Source organism: Loa loa (genome assembly GCF_000183805.2).
Source record: "Loa loa unplaced genomic scaffold supercont3.1203, whole genome shotgun sequence".
Classification (NCBI taxonomy): domain Eukaryota; kingdom Metazoa; phylum Nematoda; class Chromadorea; order Rhabditida; family Onchocercidae; genus Loa; species Loa loa.
In genome coordinates, this window is record NW_018109383.1 from 1 (window position 1) to 2,515 (window position 2,515).

The 2,515-nt window shown below is 25.0% G+C and overlaps 1 protein-coding gene across 1 annotated transcript; it reads left to right on the forward strand.

Annotated features, from left to right (window-relative positions):
• Window positions 1-281: 281 nt before the first annotated feature.
• On the forward strand, window positions 282-2,174 carry LOAG_14553 (hypothetical protein; the record flags this gene model as incomplete). The annotated part of the gene is made up of 5 exons (XM_003150048.1): window positions 282-473; window positions 854-1,185; window positions 1,380-1,506; window positions 1,722-1,861; window positions 2,022-2,174. Coding segments are annotated over 5 exons (942 nt in total), but the record flags the coding sequence as incomplete, so codon positions are not given.
• Between the last annotated feature and the right edge of the window lie 341 nt (window positions 2,175-2,515).

The following is a 2,515-nucleotide window of genomic DNA, read 5'->3' on the forward strand; positions in this document are numbered from 1 at the left end:
ATATATATATATATATATATATATATATATATATATATATATATATATATATATATATATATATATATATATATATATATTTATCTATTCTATAACAAAATTAATTGGAAAAAAATCAAGTTTAAAATTGAATCGAAATTAAATTCATTGAATTAATAAATATCTATTGGTCATTGTATAATTTTTTTTTCTTGAATATTTTCAATAATTTTTATTTCCATTTCTTTTTTTTTATTTACATATTACAAAGATTACTTTGTTTATAGAATAGGGTACAAGAAATGATTGATATACAAAAACGAATTTATTCGAATTGGATTGAACAACAGAAAAAATTATTGGGCGTAAATAATGAAGAGCAAAAGCGAGCACAAATTCAACTTATACAACAACAAATTCAACGAGATTATGCTAAATTAGCACATTCATTAAAGCAAGAACTTATTAATGGATTAAATAGTAGTGTAGATAAGGTATATTTATGCTATCATAATTCATTATTTTTATCAAAGTGAAGGGGATGGAAGAATGGATGTGAAAGTAACATATAGTATCATTTTGAATTAAATGAATAGTAAAAAAATTACGATATGTGGTTGAAGGTATTGATTTGTATAAGATTAACGAATATTTAAAATCAAAATTTGTTGAAAAACTAAACGATTATTTTGTGCACTTATATAAGATTTAGGAGTAGGTATGATATTATGATAATTAATTAATAACATTATCAAATAATTACTGAAGATTTTTAATTTTATTGAAACTTTATCCCATCTCCTCATATATGTCATTCATGATCTTATATATTATCCCTTTTGCTTAAATTATAATGGAATTCGCTAAATTTCAGATTATAGCTGAATTCATAGCTGCGGAAGCAGCTATCAGTGCGCAACGTACAACTGCGGCACTTGTGGAACAGCAACGTGAACAAGCAGCATCTGTTGTTATTAATCGAAATCCATTTCTTTTCCATCCTTTGTATCATTCTTTCAACGGTCAATCTGGTCCTTTTCCAAATCCATTTATACAAAATAACCTACCATTAACACCACCATCACATCATCCACCCGGTATTTTTCCGGCTGCTTCCGCACCTCGTACAACCTTCAATCCATTTGTTCCGCATCTGAAAGCAGCATCACCAGCTACTGCAGCATTTCGTAAAATGGATGATTTAAGGTGCAAATACATGTTTCTTTTGAAATTTCAAAATTTTTTTTCCTCGAAATTTTGATGAATTTATTTTTATTTCAATTTATTTTATAGAAATATTGATGGAGAGAAAAAAAAAAAGCTATGAAATAGAAATATTGTATTTTCTACAAATATTGTTAGTTTTTTTTTTTTGTAAAATTTTTCAAACAATATTATAGTTCATTTGCACCACGAAAGAAACGATCCAAAGTAACGGATTCGTCACGGATAAATAAAATTCAACCAATAGCTGCTGCTAATCGTGAAGTATCCTCACTTCCCAATAGCGCCCGATCTTCACCGCAAGTAATATATATTTTTTTTTAAATTAATTTCAAAAACTGATATTTGCAAAAAAGAAATAAAAACAAAAAACGATTCAAAATTATTAAATTTACTGTTTAAGTTATTTTTATAATTTATTTATAAAAAACTATTGCAAAATTAGTTTGTTAATTAATTTAATTTAATTTAAGGTATATAAATATTGGAGTCTTTTAAATATACAAATAATTTTTTAGCTATCATCATATTTTCCACCAACAATGGTTGGTCATCCATTATACGGTGGTGGTACATTTGGTACTGATGATCAGGATAGTCCAATCAATTCGGATGATGCAAGCGATTGTGGGCCTTATGATGGAAGTATTGGTGGAAGGTTTGTGTAATGATAATATCTATTATAATTAAACAATAAAATTTCTATTCCTATTATGAAAATTTTGACTCATTTTTGTAAGATTGAATTTTTTGATTAAATTGATTAAAATTTAAGTTTTAAAAAAGAAAGAAATAAGAAAAAAAATAGAAATTTTCAGTTCAACTTTAACACCAATGCATTTGCGTAAGGCAAAATTGATGTTTTTTTATACGCGTTATCCGAATTCGGCTTTATTGAAATCTTATTTTCCGGATATTCGTTTTAACAAAAATAACACCGCACAATTGGTTAAATGGTTTTCAAATTTCCGGTTTGTTACATTATTATTCATTATTAAATAAAATTAAATGTTAATTTTAATAATGAATCCTTACTTTACTTGACAAATTTTTCCTTTAACCACTTTTTTTTCCATATATATCTTCTCTTTTCCTTTCCTTTTTTTTCTTCCGTTCTTTAGAAATATCAAATTTTTAAAAATGAAATGTAAATGATCTTGTAACTAAACTTTTGTTTTTTTTAAAAATTATTATTTTCATTTATTTATTTAATCATCTCTTATCTAATCAGCACTTATCCTTTTAATAATATTTCATTTCTTATATTGTCATCAATTTCCTATCATTTTGTTTTTTTTTTTTGTAATTATTG